This window comes from Vigna unguiculata, chromosome 7, assembly GCF_004118075.2.
Source record: "Vigna unguiculata cultivar IT97K-499-35 chromosome 7, ASM411807v1, whole genome shotgun sequence".
In the NCBI taxonomy this organism is placed as follows: domain Eukaryota; kingdom Viridiplantae; phylum Streptophyta; class Magnoliopsida; order Fabales; family Fabaceae; genus Vigna; species Vigna unguiculata.
In genome coordinates, this window is record NC_040285.1 from 24,230,480 (window position 1) to 24,247,192 (window position 16,713).

Consider the following 16,713-nt stretch of genomic DNA (forward strand, 5'->3'; position numbering starts at 1 on the left):
CTAGCATACCATTGATTAACAATTCACACACTCTTCATCTAAGTCTTTCTTAGTATACTCTCTAGTGTATTATAACATGAAAGTTGTTTCCATTAATATATTATAATTTCAACACATATCTATTTATAACTTACAAATGCAACATGCTAGTAAATCTAAAAAACTATTTTCATTAGTTTTAGAAATGTTTGAAAACGAAAAGTAAAATAACGATAATACAAATATAGTTTCTGAAACTTAACCAATTAAACTTGTTATTATTCTGAAAAGGTTTAAAATTGTGTGGGCCCAACGTGAGAGATTTATTTACTCCATTCCATGTTGCCGTGGCAATATAAACCACCACCTCTTTAGTGCTGATGATTTGGCTTCTACTACTACCAGCCTAACATTGTCACATGCATGGACGGTGGTGGCTTCTGTTCTCTACGCAAAGGACATTAAATTAAATAGTAAGTTTTTTAATGGTCCTACGTGTTTTATTTATAATCATACACACCAATGATACTTATATATATATAGTTATATTCCATCATAGTTAAACGAATAAACTCTTCTTTTACTACCCAATCTCTACATTTTCCTTGTATGAAAACCTCACACCCACAAGCAACATCCCAACCAATTTATCAGTTTTCTCCAAGTGAAGTATGTTGAAAGTTCTATCAACAAGACATAAGTCCGAATATACAAGTTAGTGACGATAAATCTTATTTTTTAAATCGATTTTGTAGAGTTGAGTAAGTGTAATTCTACAAATAAAGTATGCGGAGATAACACTGTCAGCACGCATGGAGTGAGATTAAGTAAATGCAAATATCAACTCCTAACTGTAGGATTGAACCAGATACTTGATGAAAAATGGAGCAGTTATGGCACAGAAAGTGACTGAAAAAGTAAAGATAGATGAGAAAGTCTAACAATTGAAAAATAACGATGCTCACCACCTCAGAAATAGTTTGTCACCTCGCACATTATGCGTAGTGGTGGGGTCCTCCTACAAATTCATGTACATATATGAATTGATTTTGTAAGCCACGAACGACCATTTCGTGCAGTAGAGGTATTACATTGGGACACTCTAGTTTACTTTTGGGTAAAGGTACTGCTACGTTTAGTTTCGTGCCACATATTGCATTTGTTTTTATCTCTGTTCATGTTAATGTTCATAAAGTCTAGATATTATTTTATTTTAAATAGGTTTTGTTTATGTGGTTCGAATTGGTAGGCATGTTTCAACGCATTGATTATTTTACATAACCCATGAAATGACTAATACTTACTAACTTGCTGTTTTTAATAACAAGCAGATTCAAGTGGAGAGTATCGAACTATAAATTCACGATTTGGGTTTGTAATCCTTTCATCTACTTAATCACAAGTGTATTGTTTTTAATACACTAGATAGAGAGCACTATTCTTCTGATCAAATTTGGTGCGTTAATGCTTAAACTTTTGTACTCTTGCTTAAACTTTCATACTTTTTTCAGTTGCTCATATTCTTGTAAGATCATCAAGTGCAAATATAGTGCTCATTATGCTGCTATTACTGAAGTTTGTTGCAGATTTGAAATTCAGCTAAGATGGACTCTGCTCTCAGGACTGTTGGAGTCAAGTACGAGTGCTTGCTTTTTGGTATGATTGGTGCAACTCAATAACCTTTTTGCCTCTTTATTTAACTTAGAAAATTGTCCATTGAAACTGAAGAAAATATAGAATTCAATTTGCCTGTTTCAAAAGGGGAAAAGAAGGTTAATAATGGTGTGTTTCACTCTGAAATAGAAGATGGAACTAATTTCTAATTCCAAATGTTGGTCACAGATATGGATGACACTCTCTACCCGCTGAGCATAGGTCTCAATTTGTTTTGTCGCAAGAACATTCAAGGTACATATTCTAGTGTTATAACAAAATCTTACATAGTCTGGTGTTCAGGTAATCTCATATGTCATACAAGAACTAGAGTTAACCAATCTTTTATTTTTTTGCAGAGTATATGTTAGAACACTTGCATATTGAAGAAGATGAAGTGCCAAAAATGTGCTTGGATTTGTATAGAGAATACGGAACAACTATGGCAGGATTGAAGGTATGAAGATTTGGTGCTGCTCTTATTTTTCTCTTCATCATACTTCTGAAATCGATTCACTGTCAATTATATATGATCTCAGTGAGTTTATACAGTTTGAAGAGAAATCTTTTTCTACTATGTTTCCTCTCAGGTCCTTGGCTATGAATTTGACAATGACGAGTTTCATGCTTACGTTCATGGAAGGTTACCATACGAGAAACTGAAGCCTGATCCAGTATTAAGGAACCTTCTACTTTCCATGCCTCAACGTAAAATAGTATGTCAACAACAAAGTTAAACCTTATAAATTTGTTCAGTGAAGAGCGTTCTATAATATCCTCTGACTTGAAAATGTTATTTCCAGATATTCACCAATGCAGATCACGCACATGCAGTTAAAGTTCTCAACAGAATGGGTTTGGAAGATTGTTTTGAGGGCATCATATGCTTTGAAACGCTTAATCCTCACAAACAAATCAATTGCATGGATTTACCGAATGATGATAATGTTCTCACAGATTTAACGGAGAATGGATGTTTCAATTCCCAGACTCATATCCTCTGTAAACCCTCTGTGGAAGCCTTTGAAGCTGCTATTCGGATTGCTAATGTGGATCCAAAGAAAACAGTAAGATTGAACACTTACCTAAAAGTGACATAGGATTATTACTTATGTTATGTGGTTATTTATATTATTTTCTGTAAGACTCTGGGAATCAATTCATAACAGTTCTATCCTATCTTCTGCAGATTTTCTTTGATGACAGTGTTAGAAATGTTGCAAGTGCAAAAGTAGCTGGACTTCACACTGTTATAGTAAGATCTAGTTTGCTATCTATGCATTTTCACATTCATGTTCATTTGTTATGCAATACTGCAGTGTAATCTAACAAGAACATAACCAATTGATGGCAGTTGGGTCATTCAGATTTGGTGCCTGGTGCTGATCATGCCCTGAATAGCATTCACAATATCAAAGAAGCATTACCTGAAATATGGGAGATTGAAGAAGGAAACCAACAGCAAAAGATTCAACCCCCAGCAGTGGAAACCATGGTCCTAGCTTGAGTTTTGCTTCGATGAAAGATTTTAGCACACTAATCAAGCAATCAAGGGTTTCAACCTAAGCTCGTGTCTATCTAAATTTACAATAAGTTTGAAATCTCTCCATATCATGCTGATGCTTAACTATATAAATCTTCAAGTTGGGACATTGAATGGATGAGAAACTTGAAAATGTATATTGCAGAGCTAAAAATTGGAGAGAAAAAAAATATAGTAATCTACTAAATAAGGTTTTTCGTCGGTCTGGTAAATGGTAATACGAGATATGTGTGTTGTGTATCTCTCAGAAGTCGATAATTCAGACGCATATAAACATATCAAATATCCATATTCTTACACCCTTTTCAACTTAAAATCTTAATTCACAGTTAGAAAATTGTACTGCACTTCAGTGTTAAAATCAAGTATTTTGAATAACTTGTATGAAACTTTCTTGTCTACTGTGATTCAAGTGCCTCTCAACATCCATTCCATCACTGAAATCTACTGACACAACATGGAGTTTCTCTAACCATGGAGTCTACAACATACATTAACATCGTTTACTTAGTAAGGCCAAAACATAAACAAATTTTAAGTGATAATGGTTGAAATGAAAAACCTTTGGATGGCTTAGATAAGCAACTGGGCATTAAAAATAAGTGAATCAACATTGCCAGAATTATTTGCGTACAATGATTGACCAGAAGTTGTTGCAAGTGTATTTTGTCGATTTCATATAAGAAAAAGAGTCACTATTCATCACCATGATATGGAGAGATATGGATAACATGTTGAATAAAGTATTTGTCCACAACTTCAAGAAATTAAACAAGTTTCGTGACAGAAACACAAATTAAATATGAAATTGGATTTGTCTAACTTTTTGATTATTCATATTAGATTTTGGTTCTTTTAATCTCATTTTAGAAAATCATAATTTTGATGTAATACTTAATTTTGTATAGTTTTCTTTTTTCCAACTTAATGTTAATCCAAACACATTTGTCCAAATAATTTAATTAATTTATCAATTTCAGAAAGACACATTTTCTTTTCTATATCTAAGAAAAAAATTATAGTTAAATAAATACCTAAACACGTTATCAAATAGTAATTAGACAAAAGTTAAAAATTATATGAATGGTGAATTATATTTTTAGTAGCTTAGTTTACATGCGAAATTGCAATTCAATTTCCTCTATCCGATCATAGTTGAGTGATGGAGAATCAAATCTAAACCTAAGAATGTGTTCTTTTGAGTGGAAGAATTTGAGGGAGAGAGATGATCGATTTAAATGGATTTGAAGGTGAGAATTATGTTATTTTTTTAAAAAAGATTTAAAGGTGATAGTGAAGTAAATTTAAGAATAAATTTTGTGAACATTTGTGATAGATTTGATTGATATGACTAATAAAGAAATAAAATTTAATGGATGAAAAAGTTAGATTACCAAATCGTCCTTGGTATTAAAAGTATTATAAAATGATAATTAGATAAGTAATAATTAATTTTGAATCTTTTTATGATAATTAAAAATATTAATGATATTTATTAATAAAAAAATATTATAATATATTTGATTTGAAAAAAAAATAAACAAAGTTGTGAAGAAATCGGTGGAATCAAGTACATCCAAAATGGAACTAGTTAAACATGAAAAATCTTTCGTATTGGAATAAATATAAGAAAAATATAATATTATCGTTTAATACTAATTATGATTATTGTTATTATTAATATAATAATAATTAATAATTAGTTATTTTATTTTCATAAAACTAAAATTCTTTTTAATCAAATTGGAACCTTACAAGTCTTTTTGGATAGAAATGATGGCCACCCGTTGCTACTTAGGTGAATGGAAGAAAAAACAAAACAATGAAACCAAAAGCATAAACATGCTCAAGTAAGTTTACATTTATGAAAGAACAAGGATATTATTGTAAATATAAATAAATTACCCCTAAATCTCTTTAGCACATGTGAGATGGAAAAAAAGTAAAAATCTCTCCTTGTCTCGCTCATAAAGGTGCAGAAAAGAACACCATTTAAATTCAAATTCATCCTTCTATTTCTTTGTAAATAGTAAAATCCATAAAAAAAAAAAAGACCTAAACGTAGAAACGAAAATGATGAAACCATCGAGGATGATGGTCAAAGAAGAAGATTAAAGAGGAAAAGAAAAAAGAGAAAAAAATGTAAAAGAGAAAAAGTAGATTTTTTTTCTTTTTAATTACACTTCTTGATCATTATATGCACAGGCCTTTTAATCTAGTTATCATCTTATTATCATCAAAGAAAAAACTTAATGTCATTCATTTTAGACAATCTATTTTATATAATTTTTTCGATAACGACAAATTTCAATTTCATATATAAATTGGGAGACTAAAAATATTTTTTACTTTTATATAAAATAGTAAATAATTACGCCTAACTAAAATACCACAATGAGAACATCCATTAATTAGAACATCCATTAATTTATCAAAATGTTTAGTTATGTTAACTAATAATAATTAAAAAAGTAGTCTAATGTGATAAATCATATCAAAAGACTCATCATTTAAAAAGTGCACTTTTTATCATTTAAATATAAAAATTATATTTGACGTTGATAAAAAATATTCAAACAATAAATTTTGTTATTCATGGTAAATGAAACATGATGAAAACTTGATAAAAAGTTAGAAAAACAAAAATAAAGCTATATCACTGCGAATTCCAAGTAAAATAGACACAATCAAGGTAATATCATTCATTCTTAGAATGTAATAAATAAACAATGAATAAAAATACTGAAAAAGGTAAAAGTAATTAAATATGTGTTTTATAAATAATTTAATTCTGTGAGGTTGAGATTGATTTTTCTGATGAAAAGATAAAATACTTTGAAAACATGAATAAAAGAGAACACAAAAATATAAGTTTTTTAACAAAATAAAGGTTTTTCAAGTGAAAAGAAATAAGAGTTAAAAGAGAAGAAAAATAGATAAACTTTTTCTTTTATATTAATTAATAAACTAAACAAAGAGTTCATGTAAATTCAAATTAAGAGTGAAACATTTTAAAGTTAAAAAAATAAATAATAAATATTGAAATGGAATATAAATAATAATATGAATGTCCTATAAACAATTTTATTTAATAAAATTAAGGTTTGTATTTCTTAAAATATAATACATCGTCCGAACTTAAACAAAACTATGCAAATGAAAAAAAATACAATAAAGATTATAATGAGAGAAAAAACACCTCTAAAATTCGAGTGAATTTTATAAATATTTAACAAGTAACAGAGAAATAAAAGAGACAAAATAATAATTCAAGATGAACAAAAAATTATAATAAAAATACTTTTTCTAAGTTATCTTATAAACTATAAATATTTTAATAATTTAAAATAAAAATACTACAACAAAAATCGTATGCAAAGATATGATTCCATATATATATATATATATATATATATATATATATATATATATATATATATATATATATATATATATATATATATATATATATATGAAATAATCTTTGTTCTAATGCCCAAATTAAATAATACAATATTACGTAGATTCTTTGACAACCTCAAGACATCATGGGCAAAACAACATTCATTAATCATTAATAATAGATGAAAATGTGATATTTTTAAAGCTTAAATATACATTTGGTCAATTTGTGTTGATTTTATTCAATTTGGTCTTTATTTTCGTTTTATGTTCAATTAGGTCCTCATTTTCGTTAAATTGTGGTCAATTTGGTCTTTTTCACTAACGGTGTTTAAATAGTTAACGTTTTTGAACAGTACATGCCACGTGTCAGCTCTTGGTTTTTTTTTTAATTTTTTTTATTTTTTTTAATTTTTTTTTAATTTTTTTTTAATTTTTTTAATTTTTTTTAATTTCAAAAAAAGTGTCCACGTGTCAAGTCACAATTGTGCCACGTGTCAGTTTCTGATAGTATTATTTTTTTTTTCAATTTAGTCCCTATATTCGTTATTTTTGTTCAATTCAGTCCCTATATTCGTTATTTTTGTTTAATTTAGTCCCAAATTTTATTAAAAGAAAACCATTTAATTTTCAAATTGACATTATTATTACTTATTTTTTAAATTTAATTATAAATTATAATATTTAATTATTAATTGAATATAATTTTTAGATTCAATTGTTAAATAGAATATAATTATTTAAATATAATTAAAATATAATTATTAAAATTTTAAAAATATATATTAACATTTGTAAAATTTACATTTAAATTTAAAATATTTAATATTTTTATTGCATTTTAGATATTAAAATCTAAAATATTTTATATGTAAATGTTAATTTTACAAATATTAGTTTATTTTTCTAAAATATTTTGAATATTTAAAATATTTTTATATATCAATTTTAAAAATATTTTAGAATATAAATATTAGAAAAAAATTAATAATTATATTCTTATAATATTTTAAATAATTATATTGTATTTAGAAATTAAATATAAGAACTTATTCAATTTATAATTAAATTTAATAATTTATAATTGAATTTAAAAAATAATAAATTTAAAGGTCAATTTTAGAAAAGATATTAATATAATTTGTATAAAAGATATTAAATTTAGTATCAATTTGAAAAGGACAAAATTGATTTATTTTAATAAAAATTGGGACTAAATTGAACAAAAAGAATAATACTACTACAAACTGACACGTGGCAGTAGCATTGACACGTGGCACAATTGTGACTTGACACGTGGACTATTTTTTTGAAATTAAAAAATTAAAAAAAAATCAAAAAAAATAAAAAAAATCAAAAAAACCAGGAGTTGACACATGGCATATACTGTTCAAAAACGTTAACCATTTAAACACCGTTAGTGAAAAGGACCAAATTGACCACAATTTGACGAAAATGAGGACCTAATTGAACATAAAACGAATATAGGGACCAAATTGAATAAAATCAACAAAAATAGGGACCAAATGTATATTTAAGCCTATTTTTAATTAGGCTTAAATATTTTTTTTGTCTTCATTTTCATACTGTTTGTTGCATATGATATTTATTTTGACAGAATGTTTAAAATGGTTTTCATTTGTACCAAATATTTAGAATGATTTTCATTCTCGCAATTTGTGTTTATTTGATCATTTTTTGTTACGCCATTTAAATCAGTAACGGAGCACTGACACGTAACACATTCCAATGTAACATGTAACGTAATACAAACATTGTTAACTGTATAATACTCCGTTACTGAATTAAACGTCCTCACATGAAAGGATCAAATAAAACACGAATTGCGAAAATGAATATCATTTTAAATATTCGGTACAATTGTAAATCTTTTGTTAAAACGAGGAAGACGTCTATAACAAACACCACGAAAACGAAAATGAGGACTAAAAATGTATTTAATCCTTTTTAATTAATTATCTACTAACAACAATAGTTACACCATTGGTGTTCTCACCTTAACCAGTAAAACCACGCTATGTTCTTAAGATTGTTTTGTTGTGGGCGACAAGTTCAAGAACATGGTTCATGTAGTTTTGCGTTTTCGCAACAGAAAAAGAGTATGGTAGAGGAGAAGAGAGCACCACAGAAACAATGCGCGCCATTCCAGTTTCCTCAGAATCACGCTCAGCTTTTCTATTCCCTCAACCACTCGCTTCCTTCTCCTCTAACTCCATTCCCATAACCCACTCCTCTCTCTTCTTCTTCCACCCTTTTCATTTCAAGACCCATCATTCACTATCCACTCCCAAACCTTGCTCCTCCAACTCCACACCCTTCTTGTGCACTGCTGCTTCAGAACCCGACCCCATCACTTTAGACGATGTGGGGCTTGAAGAGTCGGAAGAGTCCTTAGTTGAGGATGGGGTGTGCATAGAGGTGATGAAACTGGACAAGAACTCGCGCAGAATCGAATCCAGAATTTCCATTGAAGCTTCTCTTTCTTCCGTTTGGAACATCTTGACCGATTATGAGAGATTGGCTGATTTTATCCCTGGCCTTGCTGTCAGTCAGTTGCTCCAAAAGGGTGACAATTATGCCCGTCTTTTGCAGGTTCCTCTCTATCACGTGTTGTGCTCCAAAAGGGGTTCTTAAAGTTTGATCTTTTTTTATGAAATTAGTTGCATTTTTTTGGCTGTTTGTCTCACGCTGCATTCTGCTGATTTGATCAATCTCAAATAAGGTGTTAGGGTTGTTTTGGGCTTGCTTTCATTTTCTGAATCAAAAATTCTTGATTCTTTATTAATTTGGAGATGTAATTAGAGTATTTCTTTATGTTCTTGTTGAAGTTTATTTGTATTGGACAACCCTCGTGAGGACTTGTGCAGTAAGTGTACAAGTTTAATTGCTTTCTGTGTTGCTATTGCTATGTAGGGATCTTCCTTTACTAGATGGTTTATTTTGCTTCTCTGTAATGGAACCCGTGGTCCTTATTACCTAGCCGCCCGAAAATTGCTATGTAAACAAGAGGGCGCTTATGAATGTTTAGTAACAACTTGTTAGAGCTTTGTCCTGTACTTCGTTCTTTCTTTTTGTTGTTCCATGAATTGTTAGAAAACAAGCATAGAACAAGTGTTTTTAAAACAAGAGTGATTTTTTAGAAAACAAGCTCCATTTTGGTATAAAATCAAATGCAGGTTAGGCATCAATTCAGGGTGATGATGATGGCATGATGCATTATGATGTATCTACAACTTAGAAGTACATGAATACTAATGTTACACTTTTTTGGTGCAGCAGTTTACTCTGGAAATCAGAGTGTGAGCATGTATGCTCATATTACTATTATAGTTTGGGTGACAATGAATGATTCAGGTTAATGTCAAACTTTTTATAAGATTACATTGTTGTAAGGCCAACCATGGTTTTACCTAATTTACTTCCTCTGAATTGCAAGCTTTACAAATTAATGTCACTCAATGTTTTATTTTACTGTTACCCGAATTAAAAATTGACATCATTTAAAGTATTTTCTTAGCTAATGTATTTGACTTGAAATTATATTTGTTATTGTTACATTACCTGAACAGATCGGACAGCAAAATATAGCATTTGGGATAAAATTCAATGCTAAAGGAATTGTAGATTGTTATGAGAAAGAATTGGAGACTCTTCCTACTGGTATTAAGCGTGAAATTGAATTCAAGATGATTGAAGGAGATTTTCAACTCTTTGAAGGAAAATGGTCGATTTTGCAGGTAGGAATTAATGGGTTCCCTTGATTTCAGAATTCTTCTGGATCTAGGATAATATATCACATCAATTTGCATAATGTGAGGCACTTCATCATAAATATTTTTCAAAGGTCAAACCTTTCGTTTCTGAGATTGACGTTGTGAAATTCTACATTCATCATCCATGACCGACCTTCCTTGGCGAAAAACTAGAAGTGGAGTGTGAAATCATATCTTGGAAACTTAAGTTTAGTAATTATTTCAGTCTATTGACCAAGTTGTTATTATGATTTATGCAAAACTTGACTGCTAGTATTTATTTTGACAAAAAGATGTCTCCTTTTCTTTTAGCTATTGGCGTAAAGGAGTCCCCTTTGCTTTTAACTTGTTTCAATATTCATTTTGGAAGATGTTCAAATTTTATATTATTTTGAAACCACATAATCAACAGGGTTGGTTAACATACTATACAAAATTAATTAACCAATGGTAATGGTTTTGCAGCATTTGAACAGCGAAAATTGTGAGCAGTCTCAAGTCCGAGAAGTTAGTACAACTCTCTCATACGTTGTTGATGTTAAGCCGAAGCTGTGGTTGCCTATTCGTCTCATAGAGGGTAGACTTTGCAATGAGATAAAAATGAACCTTGTATCTGTCAGGAACGAAGCTCAAAAAGAACGAGTTGTGTAATTAATGGATATATTGTGGATCATACAAAAATGAATACAAGTCCAGTTTACTCCTCTTTGCTCATTTGGTAAATCTTTATGCTTGGTCTTACATGCCCTCTTCATAAGAATTTCTTCAATGTCTGCCCTCCTTGATCTTTACATTCAAGGCTGAATCAATATTCATATTAGAGTTGTTGGATGTTGGATTTGAACTGAGTATAAAATTGGGGTGGTTCCAAGTATTAGAGTTTAATTAAGTTTGTTATGAGTTAGCTAAGTTAGTGATGTATATAAAATCAGTGCCTGTGTAATATTTTTTTTATGAGATTTTATTCAATGAATTATATGAACTTAGGTAGGGCTCAAGACAATGATTTTGTAAATTTTCATCTACATTGCCGCAACATAGTTTTATACAGTCCAAGAATGACTATTTGTTATTCACACAGGTATCTGGTTCTTCACTGATTATTTTACTTGTTTATGGGGATGACATGATCTTAATTGGATCTAATATCAATTATGTTGATCCAGTTCAGTTGAAGTTATAGTCATTATTTGAATTAAAGGCTCTTGGTTCTTTCAAATGTTATTTAATCTTGGAAACTGCTAAGCCTATCAAAGGAATATTGAGTCAAAGAAAGTATACTTTATTCTTATTGATGATATTGATACTGGTTTTTTAGTTGGAAAACCTGCAACTCTACCTATGGATCCAAAAAAATAAAACATAGTAAAAACATCATAAATTTAAATCAAAACTAACATTCAATAGGGGTAGTTAGGTTTCACGTTTAACAAGAAACTCTCTACCAGAATGGGCTTCTCGAAGCTCTCATGGCCGATGTAAACTGTCCACTAACATTGATGTAGAAAATACGAGCTCAGACTTGCAAGCTTGATAAACAAGAGAATCAACCTCACCTAATAACTCCCCAACACCACTACTTGCTGCAATCACAAGAACATATCTAAACAGTACTTGAAAGATATGGCTTATGATAACGAAGTGAATAGAGATATAACTTGTTGAATTTAATGTACTTACGAATTCTTTTTTAGACAATAAAAGCTATTCAATTAGGTTCTATCCCCATTTGCCGCGTCTACACAACAACAAAGCAACTTAATCAATTAAATAGTTTAGGTTGTTTCTTGCATCACTAGGATGGAAATAAATTATATATAATTTATGGTTTGATTAGGAGTTCATTCATTGAATTTTGTGAAAGAAAAAAAAATTAAAAATTCTTTATAAATTAAAATTAGTTTACATAAGGTAGGTAATTCGTAGAGGTTGTTTAATATAATTTTAAAAAAAATATTTTAAGTATGTGTATAAGCTACATTAAATTTATGAAAAGTTAATTTTACTTTTGCCTTCTAAATTTTTTAAAGAAAAATTCGTTTCAAAACCACCTCATACAAAAATTAAAAAAGGTATATAATTATTTTTTTAGAATATAAGTATAATATATATGCAGTATTTTTATAATTTCATTTACGTATGCTATTTTTTTCTTATAAAAATTATGTTAAAAGTCATATTAAATACTTTTTATCGATTAATATTATAAGTAATTATATATGTTTATAACATACTAGGATAAAAAAAAAAAGTTAAGGATAGGGTGAAGAATAAGTTGGTTTCATTCCATTTTATCTTATATACTTCAAAAAGATTAAAAAAGGGAAATAAACATATACAATAAAATTAAAAATTAATTAAAGTATATCCACAATGCATTTTCTTTATTGTCATCTAATTATAGATTATTATGCATGATAATATTGTCGAGTTTTATAATTTAATATATAAGGATATTAAAACTATCTGACCTTAGTAAAAGATATGGTGGAATGAAAAATTTGACCATAAATAATTAGTATATTAGGAAATGTTCAATTATTTGTGCTTAATTTATATTATAGGTTAATACACTTTGTAAACAAAAATATTTTAATTTACAAAAATATAAGAAAAAAATATGTTTTTAATCCTTATACTTTTGTTTAAATTTGATTCTAATGGCTATATTTTTTAAGAATTTAGTCCTTCAATCGTTAAAACATGTAAATTTAGTTTTCTTTAATATTTAAGCTTAATATTTATTGAGGGCTTTTTACTGCTACAAGTTGGAAGAAACTTAAACTCACGTTTTGTCAAAGATGAAAACTAAATTATTAATTTAAAAATTCATTGAATAGAACAAAGTTGAACTGGAAGTACTTTTTTCTAAAGATATATTTGATCTTAATAAAAATACATTATAAGCTATCACTTTTCCTTTTAATTTATATACACTTATCTTAAAAATCCCTTGAGTTTTCTTATCACACTCACATTCATATCGACCTAATTCGTAAGGCATAAAAGTGTTTCCAGGACCAAAAGCACAACAGTGAAAATGAAACTATGAAAGCAACAGTAGAACTGAAAAGCTGTGTCGATGTAAAGACCAATCCATTCCCATGGTTGTTCAGATTTGGTATTTGATGACTTTGCCAACGTTCAAAACTCAATATCTCTTAATACTGACTCATAAATATAATACTATAATAACTATTATAGTATTGTAGACTAACCAAACAACTTAACAATCAAATGATAAACATGACTGATAATGCTGACTTATATTACTAATTTGATAGTTTAATCGTGATTAGACTAAATAATATACATTAAGAAATAGCCAAATCAGAAACATGATTGGTTGGAGAAAAGGGAAACTGAAAAAAAATAATATTATAGATGATGAGGTCTTGAGTTAATCACAATGCATGGGAACTCTGTTACATTACTCAATTCTCACCAAACACTTCTTCTTCATTAGATAGCCAAACTTTGAATATCCCCAGCAAGCAACATACCAATTAACTTGTACATTGATTCCTGTTAACATTTTTACCAATTGCTTTGAATTTAAGTTGAAAGACTTCATTAATGCTTTACCATCACATCACTACTTCCATCTACCTTGCCCATAACAATTCCCTGTTTACAGATCGTGCATGTATATATAAAGAAAACAACTTGCCACATTTTTCACCATCCAAAACAAACACTCCTCTCTTATCTCTTGCTACATAAATTCTTTCTGTTTTCACTCATTTATATAACTATTATCATCCAAAACATGTCACTGACAAACACTTTAGCTGTTTTTGTCTTCTTCTGCTCTGCCATCTCCTTTGCTTTTGCTTCTGACCCCGACACACTTCAAGACCTTTGTGTGGCACTTCCCTCTTCAGGTACCATGCATTACCATTCACCGTTTCTTTTCTCACTCTGCTCTCGTATAGTTCAAATAAATGTGCCAAAGTTGTGTTAGGAAAATAGTACAATGATGTCAGTGGTGTGAATTAATTATGTGCAGGTGTGAAGGTGAATGGATTTGCCTGCAAGGCAGAGACGAATGTGACAGAAGCTGATTTCTTCTTTGCTGGCTTAGCCAATCCTGGAGTAATCAACAACACATTGGGATCTGTGGTTACTGCAGCAAATGTAGAAAAAATTCCAGGACTTAACACATTGGGAGTGTCTTTCTCAAGAATAGACTACAAAGCTGGGGGACTTAACCCACCTCACACACACCCTCGTGCCACTGAGATTGTGTTTGTGTTGGATGGTGAATTAGACGTGGGGTTTATCACCACAGCCAACAAACTCATCTCAAAGTCGATTAAGAAAGGTGAAATCTTTGTGTTCCCTAAAGGTTTGGTGCATTATCAGAAGAACAGTGGAGATAAACCTGCTTCAGTGCTTTCTGCTTTCAACAGCCAACTCCCTGGAACCTTTTCTATAGCTGCAGCTCTTTTCAGCTCAACACCAACTGTGCCTGATAATGTTCTTGCTCAGGCTTTTCAGATTGATACTAAACAGGTTGATGACATCAAAGCCAAGCTTGCTCCTAAGAAGAGTTAATTTAAATTGAGCTTAATGATATTCAAGAGAGAGAGAGAGAGATATATGATTCATTGTATCTGTTATGGTGTTGTGCTTTTCTATTATTTTTCTTTTATCAGGTGCCCTTTCCTCGTTTATGTGGCATTGAGCATGTTGTATTGCGGAATATGTAGTAGAAGGTGCCACCTTTTATGTGGGTATACTCATTTCTTGGTTTTGGGGTTCATTATTTTGTAAACTCTGATCAATAAAGGTTGGACCTTTACCACCTCACTTTCTCTTTCATGTTGGTTAGTAGTTAAATCAGTTTAGTAAGACGTCAAACATCTTATAATTGGAGGCATTTAAGTCACCTTTTTAACTTAGGTCCTCTCGAGTCAAACTTCTTTTCAGTCTACAAATTCTGAACCATTAATTACTTCTTGCAATAATGGTTGTTAAAGAGAGAATGTGATCAATGGTTTTATGTTGCCGAGAAAATTCTTCTGCAGAAGGGATTTCATTATTGCATGTCCTGTAATTGAAAAATCAATAGAGTGATGGGCAACACGTAAAGTGGTTTTTGGTAGAAAAGAATATTCGTGGTGATTAAATATCCACATATAAAAGAAAACCAAAAGGTTTCCCTCAACACATCAAAACAGTTGAAACTGGTGAAGTTGAAAATTAAGAATTATAAGTGGACACAAGTTTCATTTTTGCAGTGTGTTCATTTTTCCAATTATTTCTCATTCCCGCATGATACAAGAGCACGCATATTGTTGGAAGTCTCACATTAACTAGATAGAGATAAAACAATTTCATAATATATAAATGATGTACAAACCTCACCTTACAAACTGATTTTGTGGGGTTGAGTTAGGCCTTAAAGCTCACTTCTAATATGGTATCAGAACCATTGTTTAAAAAAAAAAAAATGCCCATTCTAGCGTAGCTTAGAGATAAGACAATTTCATAATATATAAGTGAGAATCATTGTTTAAAAAAAAAAAACCTATTCTAGCGTAGCCTAGAGATAAGGCAATTTCATAATATACAAGTGAGGTTTAAAAAAAAAAAGCTTATTCTAGCGTAGTCTATAGATAAGACAATTTCATAATATATGAGTGAAGTGCAAATCTCACCTTACCAAGCTGGTTTTGTAGGGTTGAGTTAGACTTAAAGTCCAATTCTAACACATATAATTAAGTTTGACCAGATCACTTCATTGAAATTGACTCAGATTTTAAGCATATATGCTTTTTGTTTGATTTAGTTTATCTAGCTGTTCTTTCGAAATTAAGAAGTACTGATTTATTTGACAATATCTGTTCATCTATGCTAAGAACAGATATACTATCAAACACATATTTCAGTTTGCTTCACTTTTATAAATACTGATACTTTGTTAATACTTCATTAATATGTATTAGTAAAGTATTCAAAGTAACATCGTTTCTATTTGTTTCATGCAGTTGATACCAATATTTACTAAAATATGCTGATATAGAGTCCAAGTCCTTGCATTTACCTCTGCATTGCAGCAGTAGGTGGGTGGTTGAGGGTAATAGTGAGGGAAATGTTGTAGAATGTTGAAGGTAAAAACGTTACGTTTAAATTTGGCATCTCATTCTTATATGATGCGTTACTGCTAAGAACATGGTACATTCCAAACAACTGCAATAGCAGCAGCTTGCCGAAACAAACGTCCTGCAATAGACATATGAAAACCAACTACTTCAATCTGGAGATAATAATGACATGAAACTGTAAATCATTATTATTGTTTAAAAGATTACAATAAACTGGGATAGAATGAGATATATTTTTTCTTTTATACTAAAT

At 29.8% G+C, this 16,713-nt stretch overlaps 3 protein-coding genes across 5 annotated transcripts; all 3 read left to right on the forward strand.

Moving 5' to 3' along the window:
- The first annotated feature begins 1,040 nt into the window (after positions 1–1,040).
- Positions 1,041–3,574, forward strand: LOC114189837 (uncharacterized protein C24B11.05-like). Of its 3 annotated transcripts, none has more exons than XM_028078546.1 (9): positions 1,041–1,102; positions 1,311–1,435; positions 1,556–1,635; positions 1,822–1,887; positions 1,992–2,089; positions 2,223–2,348; positions 2,436–2,699; positions 2,822–2,887; positions 2,987–3,574. In XM_028078546.1, exons 3-9 carry the CDS (start codon positions 1,584–1,586, stop codon positions 3,137–3,139), a joined length of 825 nt encoding a protein of 274 aa, XP_027934347.1. In that variant the 5' UTR covers positions 1,041–1,102; positions 1,311–1,435; positions 1,556–1,583; the 3' UTR covers positions 3,140–3,574. The 3 variants fall into 3 exon arrangements, with proteins under 3 accessions (XP_027934347.1, XP_027934348.1, XP_027934349.1); XM_028078547.1 differs by having other exon boundaries at positions 1,042–1,102; positions 1,566–1,635; XM_028078548.1 differs by lacking the exon at positions 1,041–1,102 and having other exon boundaries at positions 1,258–1,350.
- Positions 3,575–8,620: 5,046 nt separating this feature from the next.
- Positions 8,621–11,073, forward strand: LOC114189958. The gene is made up of 3 exons (XM_028078688.1): positions 8,621–9,190; positions 10,168–10,335; positions 10,816–11,073. The coding sequence occupies exons 1-3, from the start codon at positions 8,732–8,734 to the stop codon at positions 10,999–11,001; spliced, it is 813 nt and encodes a 270-aa protein (XP_027934489.1). The 5' UTR covers positions 8,621–8,731; the 3' UTR covers positions 11,002–11,073.
- Positions 11,074–14,018: 2,945 nt separating this feature from the next.
- On the forward strand, positions 14,019–15,162 carry LOC114190727 (germin-like protein subfamily 2 member 4). The gene is made up of 2 exons (XM_028079717.1): positions 14,019–14,234; positions 14,360–15,162. Exons 1-2 carry the CDS (start codon positions 14,120–14,122, stop codon positions 14,905–14,907), a joined length of 663 nt encoding a protein of 220 aa, XP_027935518.1. The 5' UTR covers positions 14,019–14,119; the 3' UTR covers positions 14,908–15,162.
- The last annotated feature ends 1,551 nt before the right edge of the window (positions 15,163–16,713 follow it).

Bases quoted from the DNA above. Each gene is read 5' to 3' on its own strand.
- LOC114189837 (XM_028078546.1), top strand. From the start codon at position 1,584: ATGGACTCTGCTCTCAGGACTGTTGGAGTCAAGTACGAGTGCTTGCTT. The intron at 1,888-1,991 runs GTACATATTCTA...ATTTTTTTGCAG, and splicing joins TTGTCGCAAGAACATTCAAG to AGTATATGTTAGAACACTTG. The intron at 2,349-2,435 runs GTATGTCAACAA...TGTTATTTCCAG, and splicing joins CCATGCCTCAACGTAAAATA to ATATTCACCAATGCAGATCA.
- LOC114189958 (XM_028078688.1), top strand. From the start codon at position 8,732: ATGCGCGCCATTCCAGTTTCCTCAGAATCACGCTCAGCTTTTCTATTC. The intron at 9,191-10,167 runs GTTCCTCTCTAT...TTACCTGAACAG, and splicing joins ATTATGCCCGTCTTTTGCAG to ATCGGACAGCAAAATATAGC. The intron at 10,336-10,815 runs GTAGGAATTAAT...ATGGTTTTGCAG, and splicing joins GAAAATGGTCGATTTTGCAG to CATTTGAACAGCGAAAATTG.
- LOC114190727 (XM_028079717.1), top strand. From the start codon at position 14,120: ATGTCACTGACAAACACTTTAGCTGTTTTTGTCTTCTTCTGCTCTGCC. The intron at 14,235-14,359 runs GTACCATGCATT...AATTATGTGCAG, and splicing joins TGTGGCACTTCCCTCTTCAG to GTGTGAAGGTGAATGGATTT.